The 21,718-nt window shown below is 38.9% G+C and overlaps 1 protein-coding gene across 1 annotated transcript in view; it reads right to left on the bottom strand.

Moving 5' to 3' along the window:
* Nucleotides 1-17,543, bottom strand: part of MYO3B (myosin IIIB) — a 173,496-nt gene extending 155,953 nt beyond the window's left edge. The window contains exons 1-4 of the mRNA XM_032445800.1: nt 17,341-17,543; nt 16,025-16,143; nt 12,522-12,587; nt 12,274-12,313 (exon numbers count right to left, since the gene is read on the bottom strand). Coding sequence (XP_032301691.1) covers nt 12,274-12,313; nt 12,522-12,528 — 47 coding nt within the window. The 5' untranslated portion in view covers nt 12,529-12,587; nt 16,025-16,143; nt 17,341-17,543. The remainder of the gene's footprint in view (nt 1-12,273; nt 12,314-12,521; nt 12,588-16,024; nt 16,144-17,340) is intronic.
* Nucleotides 17,544-21,718: the final 4,175 nt, after the last annotated feature.

The following is a 21,718-nucleotide window of genomic DNA, read 5'->3' as shown; positions in this document are numbered from 1 at the left end:
GGAAACACTCCTGTTAAGTTCAGTTCACAGAATAAGTCCCAGTTGAATACAGAAACCATGAAACAGGCTCTGTGCATACTGCATCTCTGATTTCAGAGAAAGTAACCAGGAAACATATTCTCCCTTTCAACATACTCCATCTTACACTTTTTAAACCTCTTACTATTTGTACTTGCATAAATTTCCTTTCTCTACAAATAGTCTTCTAAATTCAGGAATACCTTTGTTTCTTTCTTATCTTCTGCGTTATTTTTATGGATAAATAGAATAACTCAAAGTTACAGACTTCTAAGATCAGTGACAGGACCAGGTCAGAGTGATATGCAGCAGCAGTGAGTTGTACATAGATGATAGTTCTGAAGAAAACGTTGTGACTGTAGGCTTGCCTTTGCCAAAGTTGTTTCTGTGATTCCAGTCCATCACAACATGAAACGTCAATCCCATTCTTGGGATTAACCATAATAAATCACACTGAAAACCCCAACTGACATCATGACAAAAACATTTAAATGTCATCTACTACTTAATTATTACATAGGTACAGAAATGAAGAGAACAAGAACAACTTGATTAGTTCCTAACTGTGTTATCTGATTCCTCTTCAGGATCTCTGCAGTACAGTACACACCCCCAACCCTCCATAGTAGATATTCTGTGCCATCATGGATGTGTCTAAATGGGCATTTGCTACCCATCTTGAAAACATATGGTAGACTGCTACTACAATACAATTATTCTGCCATTTCTGTAATACTGTAATAGAACAGTAATGCTATTTTCATTGTGTTCAGAAACAAAACAGGCTTAAATAAAAATTTTAAGATCTCACCAGGTCATATGCAGATAACTCTCTAGACTACAGGGATATACTTCCTCCAGTAAATGCTTTTGAAGTTTGTATACTAGCATCTGAGCATCTGACTTTACTAGCTGCATCAGTAGAGTATTAGAAAGCACTGTTTTTTAATGTTTACACACAACTAGACCTTGCCAATAACTAAAGGGGAAATCTGTAAAATAATTACAGTACTCTTAGATATATATATTTTTAAAACACTTTGATTAAATGGCAAGTTTCACACTCCTAAATAAGTTGTGAACCACAGCATTTAAGACTATAACCTTAGTTCAATTTTTTGGATACAGTGTTATAGATTCATTGCATTATTATCTGTTGCACTGCAAATATTTTAAGTAAATTCTTACTGGACCATCATTTTAATGGGTAAAGCATTTAAATTTTTTGCAATAAAGCTTTATCATTTTTGTACTGTTCATATAAATCAAACAGACAAGATAACTGCTCTGGGAGTACAAGTGCATCCTGAGGAATTAGCTGTTTTCATAAGTAAACAGATCAAAGGTGCATGGAGGAAAAGATAAAGTATGGCCTGGCCCCTGACCAAATACTCTGCAAATATAGATCTATTCTTACTTGGCATGCATTTTTAGCCTTTTTCAGAGGCCTGTGTCGGATCAGTAGGCACTGCTGTCTTTGCTGTTGCTTCACAAGGAACTCATTTTATTCCAGATGTCACCTCATTTCTCCCAACTCCCTCAAAAGTCACGTCGTTCCTCTTTTCAAAAATTCATTCTGATGTTTCTCTCTTAAAATGGACCTATGGCTTCATGTCACTTGCTGCCTCTAACAGCCAGCTTACCGGTTTACTTCATGTTTTTTTGAGGTTGAATGGGACTTACAGACAGTACAACAGTAGCTTTAAACAGAGCTGCTTAAACTGAACAGAATGGGCCATGCTACATAAGTTAAACTGAACACTGCCTCAACCAACTGCATAATCAAGTACTGAACAAGCAATCACTGAGGTTTTCTAGAGTAGGAAGATCTTAGTTTGAGTTCACCCTCATCTTTATCTCAGCTTTTTTTTTTTTAAATAAAAGTGATTACTAGTAGTTCATAGAATTTCCTGGGGCTTTGCTTCTCTTTTATCTGTCTTCATTGATGTCAACACTTCTATTAAGTATCAAATTTATTTATCTTGGAAACATTCAGCTCCACTCATTTTCACTGAACTTCACAGATACAACATGCTTTTTCCTCATCTACCATAGCTGAACTTCCTCAACTGAATACACACGAGCTGAAGTGAAGATAGAGTGAAAAGATTTGTAAACAGTAATTCACAGTGCTAAAAAAGCCACAAAACAGCTAGTTCAACAAGTAGCGAAACTACTGAATTTGACAAATCTGTATCTCTGTAAAATCCTACCATAAATAATTAATCTTCCTTTCCTCTAACTTACCCAGAGGTCAGCCTCTGTTGTAGCAAAGTTGGAACTGTTAACACACAGATGGTCTAAGCAAATTACAATGCATAAAGGACAAAACTCAATCTGCATCTCTACCAGAGAGGGCTTTGGTTTGTTTCCCTAGTCTCTGATTTTCATAAAAACTGTAGGAACTTACTTATTTGGGTGATTACCACTTCTCTAATAATTCTGGATACGATCCTTTCTCACATAACTTCCAAAGACTGTTTCACCAAGGCTGAACATAAATAGCCTAAGATTTTTCAGTGTCAACATGGGGGGGGGGGGGGGGAAGGTGAAGCTAAGTGAAATTCCATTGCATAATTTTTGAAAACAGCTGGTAAAAGTCAACCTGCACTCCACACTAACATGCAGAAAATAAACTTTGCATTCACAAAATTAGCAAGATGACATTTCCAGGGCTTCCGGGAGGTAATTCGTATTTAAATAAAAAAAAAAACCACCCAATTTTTGAAGAGTTGTCTTAACTTGTGACGTGAAGGGAATCATGTTACTAACACAAATCATTAGAGACTTCTAATGATGCTTTCAGTACCACTGAAAGTAAAGATGCTGATCATTCATGAGTAATTGCAATACATTCCATTTGTCCAACTGCTAAATGAATCAGTTCACATCTACATCTCTGGACACCAAATGATGAATAAGATGGTGCACCTAGTCAGTAATGATAAAATTAAGGGTTATTACATTATAAATATAAAAGTCAAGCACACAAAGACTCACAAAATATTAAGCAGAAGTTCTTGTCCAAGACCAGATCCAAACATCTGAAAGCCAGTTAACAACTCAAACAGGAAGTTCTGATCAGTGACAAAACAGTACTTATATTATTTATGTTTCTATTAGTTATCTAAACAGTATTCCAAACAAAATACACTAAGCAGTTACAAATGACTAACAGCTAACACATCAGTTTTGCCTCAGGCTAGGAATTCAGCATTAAAATGCAGTGAATAATCCCATGAGCCTTTTCAGTTACAAACTGAAAGAGGGAAATCAAGTGACTACCAGCTATAGTCCCCATGCGTTAAAAATCAATATTGAACATTTTCTCCATCTCCTTTGGCAGCAAACTGTCACAGCAATTAAAATGCCTGTGGTAGTGTTAAAATGGAAGGAAGAAGAGCTAAGAACCGAATGACAGCACTTATACCAAAACCAGCCTCTACACTGCAGACTAATCACAAAAGCTTGAGATGCTTCACATACAGAGGTCAAGAAAAAAAAAATCTAAAACAAACACACAAAAAAGTTATAAGAAAAAAACTGCAAACTTACATTGGTGACCTATTTCCTGTAATCAGTTTATCTTATACTGGATTTGTCTCCCACAAAAGATACAGGAATTCTTCAGAATTAAGACAGTTTCCTCACAGCAGGGCTCGAATCTGCCAGTACTGCACAGAACCGTGCGTTCTGCATGCTAGTTCCCAGGCCCAGCACTATACAAACACTACAGTGCATGTTAGCTTAAGTTGCAGTCATGGAGGGTACAGATAAACAGGTTGAATCCTAGCAGCTTCACTTCATTAATACTGAAGATCAGTGTGACACTAATTGATCCTGAGCCTAATCTATTTATCAAGTCTTTTACATACAGGAGCTAAAGTATTTAAGCCACTTAGTCATTCACAGAGAGTGAGCCACAAAACTGCTCAGTTTTTTGGAAGGATATTCCTACTGTTTCACAAAATACCTTAATTGTATAATGTAATCAATCATAATTCAACATTATAGTGCTCCAGCATTACTTTTACAACAGTTTCATTCTAATGAGGATTTTAAATAAGAACAGACATTCTCTTTATCCATGAGCAAAATAATAATAAACTGTTAACCACAACACAAAGAGCAGCACTCAGTGCTGACAATGACTCTTGCTCAAGATGAAGTATTTTCATCAGTAAGCTAGTTGTTATGCATTACCAGCATGTGTGCAGTAGCCTACCGTGACACCAATTTGCATAATTTCTCTTCTCTAACAGGCTTCAAAAATAATAATAGGCATGTGAGATAGAATCTGTTCATTTTAAACTTCCTTCAGCACCAGTCTTTATGGAGCAGCTATCAAAAAAACCTTCAAAGAATTAAGTTTAATAAATTATAGATGTATGAGTGCAGCTCTAAAAGTAATGCCTCCTGTTGTATTATGTTGGCCCAGAACATCAGAGGTGGCTGTTAATGGTACAGCAGTAGCTTCCCACCAATATTCCATTACATTCTGTCACCATGTGTCAGATGGCAGCAGAGGGGCAGTCTGACAACTTGATCTCTGACAAGGAAGTGCATTTGAAGCAAAGGCGTGGAACTGAATTCCTATATGTGGAAAAAAAAGGCACTCTGACATTCACAGATGTGCTGAACACTGGTGGAGAGCTAACAGTGGATGTGAGCACAGTGAGGCAGAGGGTGATGCATTTCAGCAGTGTTAACAGCAGGTCACATCTGCTGTTGCAGATTTCTAAAAGAGCAGCATGCAGGCTCTTGTCCATCATTGGTGAAAATGGAGACAGAGTTAGTGGTGACCATGTTGGAAAACAGTGTTTTGTAGCTGAGAATTTCCTTGGTCAAATAGTGTTACTGTGCTCTTTGTATCTGCTGTAGTTCCTATAGAAATAAATAGATCACATTACTTTCAGAGCAACCTACAAATTCAAGTTATGCTCTCTAGGCTAATAACAGTTTACTCTGAATTCAGAAACAAAGACCTAAGCAAATCCTCAAACAATTTGCTCAATATATTCCCAGCAGAAACACATTACATGAAGCAGCAGCAGAACATCAGTGTCTGCTGCTATTCATGGTTAATTGTTGAACTTAAAAATCAGTTAAGGATTCTTGAGTACAGATAGATAGAAGAGAAGGATAGATGGTGATATGCATAGGAGCTGCAAGAGTTGTTATATTTATATCCAATATTTAATGTTGCTTTAACCTACACTGAAGAAAAACCATTTTTGTTATCTGCTGGTCTGAATTGTTATCTGCTGGTCTGAACCCCAAAAAGACAAAGACATCACCATCTAGCAACATTTTAGGCAAGCAGAAACAATAACCTGATAGCAAATTCTGACAGGAAGGAAGCTTCAGAGGGAAAAGCGAAATAATATTCCATTGTGACATTTTAACTGATGATTCCTTTCTCAATATCACAACTTCAGTATTTGTATATTCTGACCTGTAAAGCAAATAACACTGCTATACTATCATGATTCTCCAGATATTCATCTGAAAAGAAGTCCTGCTTTGTGGCTGCAAAGAGGAGTTCAGTCCTGGGTGTACTTTATTATACATTCTTATGCATGGTCAATGGCAAGAAAGACCTGACTTTTCTCTATTGAACAGGGGAATATTCCCAAACACCCAATGCAATTTACATACAGACCTTAGCCCCACCAACTCAAAAACACATTGCCAAAGAACTTAGCCACCCCAGTAAAGGAAAAGGCACGCAGGTGTCTAGGGAAAAACAACAGATGCCGACACAGACACAAGCAAAACTCTGAGCTTGCTTCTGCCAGGTATTTCACACTGAGAAGCACTAATCAACTTCAATCCCTCCTGATTCAAAGGATTTGGGGGAGATTAACACCTCCAAGAGATGTGATCTTGAAGAGAGTACAATTTAGTAAGAAAATAAGAAAAGAAAATAAAGTAATAACAACAAAAACTCTGTGTACTTTCAGAAGAAAGGAATGAACCAGCCTCTTTTCCAAATTCAACTTTTGGGTTGCTGCAAACACTCCTGAAGAAAGTTTGGAGACACCTAGTGCCCTGGCATTCTTTCTCAGAGCTCTGTAATGGGGGTTATACTTGCAACATGGAACAAATAAATGCACAAATGTAATGGAGCTTTCAAAAACCCATTTAACTTAGCTATTAAAAAACCCTTTTAATTTAGCTATTAAAAAAAGAGAAATATGCAGTCAAAACAATACCTTATCATAAAACTTCCCTGTTTAAGCCTTCTGACATTGAAAACTTTTTCCCCTTAATCCACTACACTTAACAGCCCTCAGTACTTCCTTCAAGCTTGTGCTGTCTACCCTGAAACATTGCTGTTCTTTTCTAAATCACTCCTCGTGGTTTCAGTAGCAAGCTCCCTTTCTGTAGAGAGGCTGATTTTCCATTAAAAGAGTTGGTAGGCATAATTTTCCATCAGTCTCTCAGTTTTTCTTTGTAGGTGGTCCCTTTCAACCCCACTTTGCGACCAAGGCCTTCCACTGAAGTCTAGCCTCCCAGTTTAAGATTAAGGCTTGATATGAGGGCTGCTCTATAAGTAACACCTCCTGTCTTCAGGAAGATACTGTTGGTACGACCTTCCTGCCAACATATTGCAAATGTGAATTTGTTCTATCAGAGCATTACTGTGTTCTTTGCATCTCTTACAGCTCCCTTGGAAATAAACTGCAAGTTGCTCTGAAAGTACTGCCTCCTATAATTCCCTAAATTGTCCAAACTGTCCATATTCTCTGTTTATACGCACATCTCTGTAAACAGACTTTCTCACATAACTACTATTCATGCATTGGAAGGATTTTTTTTTTTTATCCTTAACCTACCTTAGAACAGCAATGGTTGCACCTAAAACATACTCACTTGAGGGCATTGCAGCAAAGAACAGCATTTTGTGCTGCTTTTTCAAAACTGCCATATCTGATTTATACCCTTGAAGTATCAGTTGTACAAAGGTAATTTTCTACCATGAATTATTTATTTCCTGTTGTAATCAGACATCTGAGATAGTCATAAATATTTATACATCCAGTTAATTCACTAATTAAAACTGAACTAATTCTAAAAATGGGATGTTATCTCAGAGGCACACTGACCTAACGTTCTGCTCAACTTTTACATTAGTGAAGCCAACTACCATATGAGAGGCAAAGCATGACACAGAAAGGGGTTAAGATATCAGGGCAGAAGAGTGTTGCGTGTTTCCCAATTTGTAAAATTAGAGATAACATTCTCTACCCTTGCACTCCTTTGCAATCATCGGGCTTCTCAGAACCACTGAAATAATCAATGGAAATAACTCTCTAGACACTGAGTTACTGGTTTATACTTGGGCCTGTCCTTCACAATTTCTAAGAAATAGTTTGGACTGCTAGCTGCCTGGTGGTAGCTCAGTAACATCTACAGGAGCCTATACGCACAAATTTCTCAGAGTTAGTCAACTGTATTGGTCTCTCTCACTCAAACCAGGTAAACATAACCTGTTAATAAAAGGATTTATTTACTACATCCACAATACATAATGCAGTTTATCAAGGTCTATAACACTATAAGATAACAAATTAAGTTCTATGCCCACCTAGACTTAGATCAGTATTAAAGTCTTCTCTTATCTAATAAATTCACAGGTCTTTTTCAGCTTATATGCCCTCACAGAAGGAAATGAAACAATTTTCACTTCACAAACCACCCCTGTCTCTGGGGTAATTCCTCTTTGTCCTCTACCTTAAAACTCAAACCACTACTCATTCACCTACTAAAGCAGTAATCCACCCCTTTCATCAAACAATGTTTTGCCATCTTCTTCAGCAGCTGATGGCCTTAGGCCTAATGTGAAGAGTTTCACCTGACCTTAACAAACTTCAGTGATTATTCTCACCTGGCTAAGCTTTTCACAAGCTGTTACACCCTTGTGAAGCATGACATTGCCTGGAAAATGGTTTAATCTCAGAAACAAAGCCTCTATGTAAAAAGAGACACACAAACAGAATCAAGATGTTTGTCTCATTTAACTGAGCCTTTTGAAATGATTTGCATTAATAACAAAATTTGCCGGAGTTACTTAAAATCCTATTTTTGAGGGGCGTTATAATAAAGTAGTTCCAAGGTAAGAGTACAAATTCTTTATCTAGCTGAGTCCAGAACTTTGAGGAAACACCATTCTCATGAGTGTAGAAGCAGAAGCTTTACTGAGAACGCTACAAGGTAATGTTACAGATTATGAACATTACTTTCATCACTGATGAAAACATCAGTCATCAAAAAGCCTTTAAGAAGGCTGACAATTTTTGTACTTAAAATTCATGCATCTTATATTCAAGTGATAAAATAAATAAAGTCTTCCTGACAGGAACAGGTTGGAGAAAGCTGTGTTCTCCGAGCAATTACTCTTTCAAGGATCTCAGGCCTATTGTGAACTCAGAAATGATTCACTGGACTCCTAGGCTCCAGAAAGAAATAACAGAGGAAGAAAATCATGAGCTATAAATTGTAGTTCATTCATTACCTTCAACTATTGGATGCCTGTAAAGAAAAAGTCAGATTCTAATGCATTTATAATTTTCTGTTAATTCAGACATAGAACGTACAGTGCAATGTTAGTGTAACAAATGGAATGTGGTACTCCATGTGAAAACAAAATCCATTCTCTACATGTACAATAATGAAAACCCGTGTCTGTCAAAGATGAAGAGACAGACTTGCAAGAAAGTACTGAAAAAAATCCAGGATTATAGAATTATAGGTAAGATGCTCTACATTCAGTTATAGCCCTAAAAAAAAAAAAATAAATAAAAATAAAAAAATCACAAAATCTGTTTCAGAAGAAAAACACGATTTTACAGATCTAGGACGCAGTGAATTGTTTCTCTCTGCACCTAAGAGGAATCACAGCAATTATGACATACACCTCCCTATCATGTTTTAAAAAATTAATTAATTAAAAAAATAATAAAATCATTTACTGAGCCCTCACATCCCTGTAACACTGATCTCTGTGTCCTTCAGTAGCTTCAGCAGGCCTCACTCTACTACCAGCTTCCTGACTTTCAGACACCTCATTTGCAGTCCCCATGTTTCTTTACTGAGCAGATTGCTGAATCTCACTCCCACGTTTCCAGCTTTACTGGGGTTTAAATTATATTTCCCATTTCCTGCCTCATGCGCATGCTATCAGAGCTTCTGTCACTGCTCCCTGAAGATGCGTTTGGAGTTCTTTCTTCCCAAATGGTTAATATTCCCTTTATTTTGTCACAGTCAGTTCACAGTAAAATGCAGATAAGAGTTGGACAGAAATTCCACTGCAATGCCCGAGTTTGTGTATGCACATGTTATCAGCAGGAGAACTGAATGACAGAGTGAACTGATACAGTCAATCACAATAGAAAAAGTGGGGGAGATGCTGAAGAAAGAAGTGTACCAGGAACCTCTATCCCTGCCTGTCTTTCAAGACCAGATTAATGGCAGTTTCCTTCTATTCTTCTGTTTGTGCTGGGCTGCACAGCAGAAAAAAGAATGAGTAAAGAAATCATGAAAAAGACAAGAATTGGCAACAGCACTTTTAATCAACAAATAGTAGAACAAATCATTATTTAGTTGATCTACTATAAAAGATTCTGCTCTTCCCCTATCAGTTACTTAGTACCAAAGCTGAGGGTAGAAATAGCAGAGAACACTAAACCAGGAACCTCTCCACTTGGCAGAGTTTACTAAAATACTTCTCACTCTTGGAAATATTTATGAGACAAAGTGGTGGGATTTTTCTTTTTCCAAGTAGCAGCAAAATATGAAGACGAGAACTCCTTGGGATCATCATTATTCTTCCAGTTCTACACTTCCTCAGGAAATATTCTACACTTCCTCAGAACCAAAAGTATTCTGAACAGTTTAAACCAGAACTTCCTGTTGTTTCTGATTTCAATACTAACAAGAAAACTCCACCTACTATTTTTTTTAATCCTTATTTCTATCATCCACAAAAAACAAAAAAAACAAAAAAACCAAAAAAAAACCAAAACAAAGTCTTCTCACAGAGAGGTACTTCTGCCTTGATAATAACAAAGTAAGAGCCCAGGCTATTCTTTCATGCAACACACAGTTTCTGTATGAATTTTAAATCTGGGTTGGTAGTTGGTGTACCAAGGCCTCTAACAAGACCTTTATAATATGCAGTTTGTTAATGACACCAGGCCCTTCTAAGGAACTGTTCAGCAAAGTTTTCCATCTGCAGACAGTCAAGTACACCTGGAGCAAATGGAGAAATGCAGGACTGCAGTTAGTGGACTCCACTTGAATGAGTACAAAGGCAAGAAAGAGAAGAGATAAGGTGCAACTGAATACCTACAGCCTCCCTGACAGAACCAGAAATAGGTCAAGATTAAAGTGAAGAGTTTACTTGGTGCTACAGTCTGGCAGCCATAGACCTTAGGACAGTTTTACCTGAGCTGGTACTGTTGCAACACTCCAAGATCCTCCACCTAATCCCCAAAGCATTTATACAGGTGGAGGCATGTTGCTAAAATGCAACAGAGAGCATAGCAATCATAGCAGGGCAGCAAAGTCCCAGGCTGCTAAAAGGATAAGCCCAGATAGAGCAACCATTGACACAGAAACAAAGGAGAAAACAACAACAACAACAAACGCTTATCCTTAGAACATCTCAGACACATAGGGAACTCCAGCAAGATACCTGTGCCTCCACTGCCAACCCTTAAATGGGGTCTGGGAAGGAGTGGACCCTGGCTGCACCCCTTCCCTCAGGTGCATTACATTACATGCACCTGAGCTCCCCTGGGCTGGCCCTGCCCTCCCACCAGGTGCTCCATCTCTGGTTCAGGCTGCAAATTAGCATTTCCACTACAGAGGTCAAAGCATTTTGGAGAAGAAACCACAGCACATAGTCCAGGCTGTTGAGCATTCTACAGATTTATATATCTTGTAAAGACAGCTTGGCCAAGGACAGAAGTCTGCTGGCTAAAAGGAACCAAATCTTTTATACATATGGTTAAGTGCCTACCCCTGCAAAAATGTGCCAGTCTAACTGTATTTTGTCTTGCAAGAGTGAAGATAACCTTAGCGTGACAGCGCCAACTGTTTTGTCATTAGCTCCATTACCACAGTGTCTTAGAAAGAGATTCTCTTTTTCCTATAATACTTGCAAATAGACGTGCAAGAACATGAACTTAACACTTAGATAGGAAAATCCTTAATAGGAACCTGTGCTACATCCAGTGTTAATAATCCCTGTAAACTGATTTTTCTTTTAAAATTCTTTACAATGAAATCCTTGGGTTTCCTTTCACAAATAGGTTGACACTTGGTGTGGATGTGAATTCTGAGGGAAGAGTGAGCTACTCTATTTTAATTTTATTTTATTTTGCAAAGAATACACCAAGCAAAAAGTGTGCTATGAGTCAGTTCTCCAGACAGGAGTTATAATGAAAGCAGTGCAGTTCTTCCTTATAGCATTAAGGTCATAAAAGCTTATTCCTCTTCCAGTACTGCAGGCACTGTCCATCATCAAAATTATTAACACTATGGCCTCATAACTCAAGACTAGCAGCCTTTAAAGCACAATTTGTAACAAACACTCTTTAAAGAAAGCTAAGAGTTGAAGTCTGCAGAAATTAAATGTTGTAGTTTCTTTCCAAGATGAGACTGAAGAGTTCTTTCAAAAATACAACTAAGAATTTTACCAGCCAGGGAAATCTGCATTTCATCATGTCATGCACCATAACAGTTCAGAAGCCTCTACTAGCAACTAATTTATGAAAAGGAGAAGAAAAAAGTAACTGATCAGTCAGAAGGGCTGTTCTACTCTTCAGGAATGTTAGAGAGTAGAATTAATACTTTTAATGCAATCTGAGTCAAATACAGTCATGCTGTCAAACACAAAGGCCACACTGAGAAGCAATAGCAGGGTCAATAATCAACAATATTTTTTAACACATGTTCTCAGTGAGTAATTCACTGTCTCTTTACTATACACTTGGTATGATATACCAGGGAGTCAGGTATTTGGCCTGAATTGGTAGTTGTAATTTCATTACTTGACATGTAAATAAATGAGAAAAGGAAAGAAAAGGGCTGAAAGTCAGAGTAACAATCCATAGCTAATAGCTGCCCACCATAGAATTATATGTTACCAAGTCAAGACAAGGACTTAGCTACTTTGTAGAAGGGAGACAAAACATTCGTTTTTCACCAGAACACCATAGGAGACAAAGTTTAAAAGTTCTTTCTTACCGAACCCAGTTTCCTTCAGGATTTGCTGAGTTTGCAGATACTGTAACAACAAAACACAGAGTAAAAAGCTTGACAGCCTTCAAGACACCTGAGATCTTTGGCATATCTCCAGCTGTTTCAAAGTAACTGGCTAACCAAGCTAACAGCTGTTGACATACACAAACATTGTTGTATGCATCATAGTTCTGTCTCAAAGCTGGTTAAGAATAAAAGAGAAAAAGTGAAAAATGAAAACTTGTATTCCTTACCTGACATAGCTTCTGTTGGCCATAAGCTGGACCCAGCAAAATGTGTTGTCTCTCTGAGCAATAAACCTGGAATAGTTGAAGGCTGAATTATTAACAGGAACATGAGGAGGTCTCGAGCACATGATGAATGAAACAGAAATCCAAAACTTATAGCCTGATTTAGTTTGTAAAGGGAACTTAGGAGAGTTTCCTGAACACTTCACCTGCTCAGTTACAAACAGGATGGTGCATGGAAAGAAGTGGAATGTTGCTTTATTGCGATAAAGAGAATGATGAACAGTGTCCCTCAAACCATTTTCATATCAATCTTTTACAGGGGAATTTAACTAAAAAGGAAACATCTGGCTCTTATGGTTGTGGCATGATTTCCCATTCCCCGGTCACCTCTCTATTTAGTGATTAGCATCTAATGTACTTCCAACACTGTGTTACGGCCTCCAGCTTTTTTGTACCTAAGATCATAGATACACTCTTCAAGCAACTGTTAGATGCAGTCTCTAAGTTCATACAGTGTTCCAGGCTAAAAACTGGGTCATCCAATTAACTCTGAATATGACACAGCTAGAATGAAATCTACAAATTTCTAGGCAAAGGCAGGAACTTCTTTAACATAACTTTGTGTCTTTTGATACTATGGATAGCAATTAGAAAGTAGAACTAGAAAGAACCAACTAAAGTAAGAAGCCTTACCAGGATGAAAGGAAATATTGCCATCAATTTTCATTCTCAAGAGAACTTTCTAGCCCCTCTGCATTATGTTCTGTGGAATTCTTATTAATACTTGAACTACTATGCAGCACACACTAATGATTAGCACAACATTCATAAAATGACTTCATCTATTCAGACACTTTGTATTGTTCCACCTAAATACTACATTTCCTAATTCTGGGAATGGGAGGCACAAGACTTGTAAACATTAATATTGAAGTTGGACACTTAGACTGAAACTCACAACAATGAGAGAACAGTACGTGAAGCCAGGAGATGGGCAACATTAAGGAAAAGGATGGATCTGAAACTTTGCATGAAGCAACCAGTTCAGTGCCTCTGCATAACTGGGACTAAGAGCCTCAGTTTGTCTTCTTCACACAAATGGCCCCTTCTCTTCAAATTCACCTCTCTGTCTTATGCCTTGCTCCAGACTCTCTTCTGGTCTGGCTTGTTTTATTGCCTGCTCAGGTATTAGTTCCAAAAAAAGTCTACTATGGGAACCCAAAGTACCAGGACAAAAATAAAAGCAAGTACATGACAAAGCACATTTCTTACAAATTTGGTGGACAGGGCATAAAATGCTTATATTTGAGAGTAAATTGTGAATAGTAACTTGTGGTGACTTTAGGAAGCCTGTACAACAAACAAACTTAGGAGAAAAAGGAAAAACTAACTGTGGATAAATAAGGCAAAGCACAGGAGGAACCAAAGACAAAACTGGGACAAGGAAAGTAAAATAGGAGAGGGTGGAAGTACATAAACCTTCACACACTGTAAGTGACACTTAATATAATTGGAATAAAATGTAAGAATCTGTAATATTGAGTTATGAAATCAACAAATAAAGCAGGCACATTTTTAGGCAAGAAAGGCCTATGCTCAGCCAAAAAATATACTGTCCATGCAGAATGTTCAGCATATAACAGCCTGGATTGATACCAGTAATTATACCATTATCTCAGGTGTGCTGAGCACAACCACCAGCACACCATCACTCTCCACAGCCCAGCATGGAAAGAAGGAAAAGAAATTTGTTACCAAGTTCATTATCAACCATAATGCCATCACAATAAGAAGGCAAACAGCAATGCATTTTCTAAAGTTTTACAATTTCTATTCATTCTCAGACTAAGGAAGAAGTACCTGTAAGAGCAAAAGGAACAATGAAAGATGCCAAAGGTCATATACTAGCTTTAACTCTTCCCTTATTACAAAACATTTGCTTTTCATACATTCCCCACTACTAAAAACTGCCTAGTTTATTAATTCACATTACATTGTATAGTTGGAATAATACAAGTGTATAGACATAATTACAGAGTAAATGGATAGCCAGAGGGTATCTAAGAAAAGACTCACCAGTGCTGAGGCTTTCAGTTGAGATGGATGCTCGCCAATGTTGAGGCTTACCACAAAAACACCACAAAGAAGCAATCTCCAGAAAGAAATGCTGCCTTACTGGTGGTCAGCCATTAAATGGGATCTAGGAGAGGTGGAGTCAAGCTCTACCCACTCCCAGGAGCACAGCTCAGTTGCCTTCACCTGTGCTTCCACAGCTGACTCGTTGCTTGCCTCAGATGGTTAATCAGAGGTTCTGGCTGTGATCAACAGTTTCCCTTACACAGAGTATGTCAGACAAAATGCATTCAGTCCCCTTAGTTCTCATCTGTTTCAGAAGGAGAGTGAAGTTAACATCATTTGGTGTTTTCAAATGTGTCATTCTATAGTAAAAGTAGGGGACATTTGCACTAATAGCACTCCATCACCACACAGGGACGTAAAATTAGTACCTGAGGAAGCAGCAGCTGGATGAAGGGTGGAGCCAGCTACAGGCTGCTAGTATGCCTTGTTCCTTATGGAGCAGCAGCTAAGCAAGAAAAATCTCATACTCTCTTGCCCTCACTCCTGTGCAGCCACCACAGGTGAAGTCTCAGCTGTGTCAGTAGAGCTTCCTGCCTGCTGCCCTCAGAAGGGACAGCTCAGCTTTAGACTATCAGATGTTCATCCCAGTATAACAGTATTCTAGTCACAGCCCACCAGTTTGGACACAGTGAAGCCTCACATAGGGCGTCTTTCAGATTCATTTCCCCAGAGAAGGGAAAATTCCTCACGGATGTTTAATTTTTAATAATTTTGTGCAATTAAACAACAGTTTTTCAAGGTGTTTTTCAGTTTTCTGGTATGGCAAGTCAATCTGAAGCCCTTGCTTTTTTGAATGCAGCAGCTGGTTCATTCTGAGTTTTCCTTTTGCTGACACAAAAAAAATCAGTCACATCTTGTCACTCCTGACAAGCCGCCCCTTCCCAATTCTACTTGACCAGACCTCTGAGTAGGAGCACAGAACCCTGTTAAGGTGAGAAGGAAGCATGCCAGGCAGGAAAACCAGGAGGGAACCAGCAGGAGACAGATTGAAAGTACTATTAGATGGTTGCTCCTTCTCCATTTCAACCTGCAGAGTACTCCACCACTTTAACCATTCAGTGGAACTGATGCTCTCTCCAGCTGCATGCTACCAGTTCTTGGGTGATCACCACCTTCACCATGTACCTTCTGTGTTCTAGATTCTCCTGCTGCAACTCCCTTACCTTCTCCCGTCTCCTCTCACCAATTTAGGAGTTACAGGTCTGTATCAAACAGCACAGTAATAATACATCACAGCAAATGAGTTCACATATTTGATTCCTCTCATTAACACTAAAGCTCCATATGTTATACTGCAGTGCATTTGACTTTACTGAAAACACCCACAGTTCAGCAGTAGAAGATGTTGGTAAATATTCGGTGCTTACATGGGTTTTTTTGTGAGGCTTTTTCCCCCTTTCTTCTTTTCTCTTTCTAACCTTGAGGCTCTTCCCTCATCTTACTTCCAGCTTTATTTTTCCTTGGGTTGGATCACAGGAATTTACCTCTAGAAATGAAGAAAAATGAAATCTCAAAGAACTGAGAAAAGCTACAGCTACACACAGCGTATCACTGCGCTGTTCAGATGACAGCTTGAAACTAGGGTGCAGAAACATAACACCAGCCAAATTGTTTTAAACTGAATACAAGCAAACCAACACCAGAATTTTCAGAATTTTCCAAAACACCCTCCTGAACACAAATGTTCTTTGAACAGTCTCACAGAACTGCACGTTCTATGAGCACTTGTTCATTATTCTCTTCTCCATCGCTTCCTCTGGCAGAAGACAGCAAAGACAGTAACTTCTGTTTTTGCAGCACTGAACATTTCTCTTCCTCGGAAGAAGCTTGCACTCAGGAGTCTTTTGTTGTCCTCCAGCCATTAGCATGCAAGAATCATTGTGTTTCTCCAGTGAACTTTTTATTCTGAATGCATCTGGTGAAAACACTGCAAAATTGGTCCTGGCAGCTCTTAAAGCAACCAAACAGCCACTGCACTGCTTGCTATACCTCTCATCCCTGTACTCACAGAGTCAATAATACAGGTCTTCTAACCAAAGATTTTGAGTGGTATTGGAGAAATAACTCATTGTGCATGTGCATCAGCTGGGCAGCAAACAGTTCTTGGGGGAAATCACACAGCTCTCCTCACTCTCCACACACACCTGTGTATTGCTGTAGAAAACCTTCTTGCAGGTGCTAAACCACAGAGCACCACATGCAGCAAACGTCAGCACAAGGGGTGAAAAAGTTCTTATTTTCTATTCCCAAACTGATCTATTTATTTGCACTTAAGCAGACCTTCAATTTGAAAAGGGTGTGAACTGGCTTTCAACATCCTATGCTCACCTCACCTGCTAGAAGGACCACTGTATGAAAGTGTTCAACACAGAGTTTTGTGCTTAACTGTTTCAAAGTATCTCAAAGCAAAACGTCAAGCCACGCTTTTCATTGCACAGTGCTACTGGAATTTCAGAGTGCAAATTTAGATCAGAATGAAGAATAAAACAAAAATCAATAATAATAATAATTAATAAATAAATAAATAAAACAAAAAAAAACCCCAAGTTTTAAATATCAAAACTAAAAACTATTTTATATTTGCAAAGAAAGGGAATGCACCGCTTTAGAGAAGCAACCAGAAAGGCACTCTAAGTTCGCCTCCTCCGCTCTGGCCGCTTACAGCACTAAGTACAGCTGTTACCTTCCAAAAACCGCTACGCCCGTGCACGTTCCCCTGCTGCAGCGGACTTCTCAGCGTACCGGGGAAACACAAGCCCTGGCGCCGCCGGCTGCTGCGCCATCACCTCCGAGAGGGGACAGCCCCCGCCCCATTAGCCGGGATAGAGCCGCTGCTCAAATGCACGCCGCCATTTCAGAGCCGCGCTCCGCGGACATACGGCGGCGGGCGAGGGCGGCCCCGCGTGGCCGGGCAGCAGCTGCACGGAGCCTCGCCCTGATGTAAGTGCGTGAGGGTGCGCTGCGAGGCACAACGCGAGAAGGAGCCGGGCTCTCGAGGAAGGTCAATTAAAGCCATAAAGCAAGAGATTTAGAGAGATCTTAAAGGAACGGTGAGGAGCAAGAAATACAAATAGTGCATACGTATACGTAATTGGTATTGCGTTGCTTTCTCTGAGATTTACTGACCGCCTTAGTGGGCTCTGTGTCTTCTGCACTGTCCAAAACGATTATCTGAGAGCACAGGTCAGTCTGCGCTCTGAGAATTCTGTCCTGGAGCAAAATAAACGCTTTATAAAGCGTTTCTCCCTCCTTGGGAGCGTTTCTCTGATGGTATCCCCCCGTCTTTGAGCTCTGTCTTTGGGCTTAGACAGAGCAAAATGTTCAGGCTGTTTCTGGTTGTTAGATTAGGAGAAATTCAGATGGGTGTTTGTTTGGTACTCTTTAAAAAAAAAGAGATAAAGGGAAGAAGAGGGAGTGAGAACAGCAAAAAGCCCCAGAGAAACAAACAGGAGGCTCTTCCCTTTCTCAGTGTGCCAGTGCTTATCCCAGCTTCACATCACCGGGTCTCCTTTTCAGCTTTCCTCAGCACTCTCAGGGTAAGCTCTGTGCGGGCACATTACGAACACAATCTGCTTCTTTCATAGGGTTTTTCAATTTATCTCTCCCAAGAATGTTCGGACTCATAAAATGAGCATATTTTGAAGTCAGAAACGTTCAGCTCTGTCTTCCCCAAGCTGAAGTTTAGGGTTCTGTGTTTAGAGAGGTAGGAACTGGCACCCCAATTGAATGAGACACAAATAAAGAGCAACTACTGTTTTCACCCGCTTCGGTCAGGTCTGACTCCCTCCATCCACAGCATTAGCTCTCATCTCTATTTTTTTGAGCTAAGAAATAGTCTGTAAGCAAATGCTCGTAATAATAATAGAGGGCTTTGTATCCACATAATTCCTTATAATTATTCAAGATGAAAGCCATAAAGCCTTATTCTTCCTCTGCACCACTTTTCTCCATTACTGCATTTTTATTTATTTTTTAATACAAAGCCATCATTCCTAACAGTGAATAATCATCATTCTGGCCAAAATGCAATGTTTTTTCTTAAACCTTTCTCTTGATTATTGGACTTTGTGCTTTGTAATCCTATGCATACACATAATTTCCCTGCATCCATACTGTAGTATAAACCATTTAGAATTTTCATAAAATGTGAAACAACTGAAGGACAAACCTGTATGTAGATAATCAGTAAAAAATGCAGATTATCAACATTTTCTCTGAATGCAGCCCATGATGACATTAGCAAGAAACTGATGCGATCTGACAATTTTGCTGAGCAATGTTCCTTTTCACATTACTGCTGTTTTGCTGAATTATTATACGCTAGTCTATACAAAGCCTTCTTCACAAGCCATTTTTTTCTCTATCCACTGTTGCAAAAATTCTGTGGTGTAGGATTATGTAAATTGTATAATAGCAAATAGTAATACAGACAGCTCACACACCCAGCCAAGCTGACCCTCTTGAACAGCTAGTAGCCTTGTCTAAGCAGAACCCCACCGTTTAATCCTACATGCTTTCAGCTTGCAGGAGCTAGAACACAGGAAGGCCTCACTTTCAGCTGTGCACATTGTTGAAATGCTGAAACATTGCTGCTCTTTACTGTGTTTGTAAGAGGTACCTATATTCAAGCAAAAATAACATCCACGTTGCTCATCTGTACATGTTTCCTCATAGCATTCTCAAGGATTTGGAGATGTGGGGAGCTCTGGGTACTCCAGATTTCTCCCATAGTTCATATGTTGGTTTTTGAACCACAGAAACATCCCTGATTATGACTTCATTGTCTGCTACAACCTGGACTTTGTTGGGCTCTGTTACAAAAGCTCATCCCTACTATTTGTTTATTTATTTAATCAATCTGCTGAGACTGCCTGCTTGCTTTGTTCTGATGCTGATGGCTTTCCGTTCCCCTTCTTACTAGCCCCTTGCAGACCAGATAGAACAACTTTTCCAAACACTGCCAAATTGTTCAGCATACCTGTCTACAGGGAGGAGACAATCATGATGGGTAAGTACACTATTCTGGAGCTACGTGAGTGCTGTGCTTGCAGACCCTGTGTCACATAGTGGATTTTCAAGCAGACTTGTTTTCCACAATGCAACAGTTTACATGGCAGTAGCTTTAAGGGTGCAGCTGGAATGCACAACTTGCTGATAGCCATCCATGAATCTCAGAAATACTTAATACAGAATGTGAAAAGGCAGCTAAGGATTTAAAGTTACAAAATAAAGCAACAAAAGAAAAGTTATCTTTATTCTAACTTGCATATTTCAGTAGCAATAAACTTCAGATGACATAATCCTTCCATTTTTGTAACATTACACAAGTTAAAGAAATCAGTTTATTTTCAGTTGTCCTTTACTGGTACCTGCACTTCTTAGTGCCTTTGATAGCAATCAAACTAATAACATTACTGCTTGCAATAATAGTGTTGCCAATCCTAAACTGCAGTTTACATAAATGTTGAAACTGCACTGAAACAAACTATATTTATGTACAACCATTGTTTTCTTGCTGTTGCTGGCAAATCTCCACTAGAACATTTAATTATTGTTATATTTCTGATTACTTGTGCAGCGATGATTGAACCATTGTGAAAAGGCTCCACAAACACAGTAGGAGATGAATCACTCCTATCCTTTCTTTAGGTTATATTCTAAAAATAAATAATTTCTCATCTGTATGGCCATGGTTGGATGATAGGAGGTGAAAAACTATTATTAAATGCAGTATTATAAAATTCTATGGCCTCAAGAATTTAATGGATATGGAGCATTTTTTTCCAGTTGATACTATGCTGCGTTTAGCTGAGGAGTGTATTTTATGAATGAGTGCAGTTGCTGCACATGTGTGAATCTGCTGGTATTTAAACTGCACACATTATTGACTGGTAGTCAGTCATGCAACCAGTGAAATATAAATGAAAGTGTTTTAATAAAAAAATATAATTGTAATGAAATCTCCTCTTCCTGTAACTGAGAAATTGAGATGCCCTGATATAGTGTTAAAATGTCCTTATATAAGTGGATATGAACAAGCATTATTCATTACAGTAAATTTCCTCTAGATGTCTGGATTTCATGCTTTTTAATTGTCTGTACAGAATGCAATTTACTTTGCCCAGTGATGGCCTTGTAATTACAAACAGAACGCATGGCTGCACTAACCTACACACATCCTTAACACTTTCATCAGATGTTAAAGCAATAACATTAAGCAGGCTTGCCTGAAGAGATATTGTTGCTGGATATCCTGAGGACACTTCTGAAACGTGTAACTACTTCCACAAAAATCCTGAGGCAGTTTGAATTTTGGCTATCCAAGTATGGATACAGCACTCAAAGTACAGGAGTCAATTAATATTGTGTTGTATTTGCTTGATCTACCAGGTCACGTGGGCACTGCTTTGAATATTCTGCCTTAGCTATTGAATACATACAAATGCATCTTTGTTCAAGAAATGCCACCATCTTGGAGAAAAAAATAAAAATCTCTGTGCATAAGTAGGAAAAAGAAATCCTGAATATAGAAATACTGTATTTCCTGAATAGAGGACAGGAAGGGGAAACTGAGGTGTTTTTATAGTGTGGATTTGAAGGAAAATGATAAAACAGCAAAGGGGGCTGAAAACAAGAGAGCCTCCATTAGGAGATTCTTAGGAAATTGATTAAAAGAAATCACAGATAGTCACAGAATAGTTAAGGTTGAAAGGAACCTCTGGAGGTTATCTGGTCCCACTCAAGATGGGACCCAGAATAGGTTGGCCAGGTGCTTGTCCAGGCTGTTTTGGAAGGAGACTCCAAAACTTCTCTGGGCAATCTGTGCCAATACTCAATAAAGCAGGGCTTCCTGATGTTTACATGGAGCCTCTTGCATTCCAGTTTATGCCTACAGTGATTTGTCCTAGCACCAGGTAACAGAGACTGAGTCTTCTTTGCATTCTCCCTTTAGGTATTTGTATATGTTGATAAGATACTCTCTGAGCCTCTTCTTATCCAGGCTGAACAGTCCCAGTTCTCTCATGCACTCCTTGTAAGAAAAGCGCTCCGGTCCTTTGATC

This window comes from Coturnix japonica, chromosome 7, assembly GCF_001577835.2.
Source record: "Coturnix japonica isolate 7356 chromosome 7, Coturnix japonica 2.1, whole genome shotgun sequence".
Classification (NCBI taxonomy): domain Eukaryota; kingdom Metazoa; phylum Chordata; class Aves; order Galliformes; family Phasianidae; genus Coturnix; species Coturnix japonica.
Note: the sequence above shows the minus strand (reverse complement) of the source record. Positions and strands in the feature narration are given on the sequence as shown.